This window comes from Trypanosoma theileri (genome assembly GCF_002087225.1).
Source record: "Trypanosoma theileri isolate Edinburgh chromosome Unknown TM35_Tth_45_V1, whole genome shotgun sequence".
In the NCBI taxonomy this organism is placed as follows: Eukaryota; Euglenozoa; class Kinetoplastea; order Trypanosomatida; family Trypanosomatidae; genus Trypanosoma; species Trypanosoma theileri.
The window spans coordinates 29,834-30,800 of NW_021639887.1; the positions used below are offsets into that span (position 1 = coordinate 29,834).

At 49.6% G+C, this 967-nt stretch overlaps 1 protein-coding gene across 1 annotated transcript; it reads left to right on the plus strand.

The window, feature by feature from the left end:
• Positions 1 to 4: 4 nt before the first annotated feature.
• TM35_000451080 (uncharacterized protein) lies at positions 5 to 967 on the plus strand (the record flags this gene model as incomplete). Its single annotated transcript, XM_029030205.1, has 1 exon — positions 5 to 967. A coding segment is annotated over one exon (963 nt), but the record flags the coding sequence as incomplete, so codon positions are not given.

A 967-nucleotide genomic window follows, 5' to 3' on the forward strand; every position in this document is an offset into this window, starting at 1 on the left:
AAGGATGGTGCGCCGTTTATTGTTTTTTCTCGCTTTGCTGTTGTGTGTTGAGTGTCTCTGTGTGGCAGCTGCAGAGGCTCAACCTGAACCTGAGAGTGTTTCCACTTGCCAAGACGGTGAAGGTAGTGGTAGTTGTGCTGCTGCTGGTGCTGCTCGACCTCCTCCACCACCTCCACCACCTCCACCTGCTGGTGTTAAAGCTTGTCCTCCAGACGAGAATGGTCCTCCGTGTACTCCTGGCGGTGCTGGATCTGACGCTGCTAATGCTGAGTGTGTGAAACCTTCTGGGGAGGATAGTTGCCCTACCGATGATGGTGACGCTCAAGAGAATTGCGCTTCTGGTGGGTCTGGTTGTAAAAACCAAACACAAGAAGAGAATCATGCTAAACAAAATGAAAATCATGGAAATAATGCTGGCGGTCGTCAAGGTCCCGATAGTGAAGTTCATCTTGAAAGTGACCGCGGTTCTGTTTCTGATCCACAGCGTGGCGATGGTGCTGAAGCACCTGCTGTTGTTACTCCTGCTGAAAAAGAGATTCCGGAAACTCGTGAAACTCAAAGTGTAAACGGTTCACAAGATGCTGGTTCTTCTCCCGCTGCGGGTACTGGCGGTGCTCCTGCCGCTGACGGTCAAACTGAAAGCAATGTGGTCAGTTCAACCGAAGAAGGTGGATCTAAACAGGGAGATGAAACATCACAAACTTCTCCTTCTTCCAACAATTCGGCTACAGGGAGTGATGTTGGTTCTGATACTGCAACACCTGAGAATGGCACTACACCTGCAGAGAGTGAATCATCAAATAAACATGAAGTTGCGGGAAATGCAGACACAGATACCACCTCAACAACAACAACAACACTTCCTCCTGAGAGTGCAAACAACAAGAAGGGTGATGCAGACAGCAGCAGCAGTATCAGCAGTTCTGTGTGGGTGCGTGTACCACTACTGATTGTGGTTACACTGGCC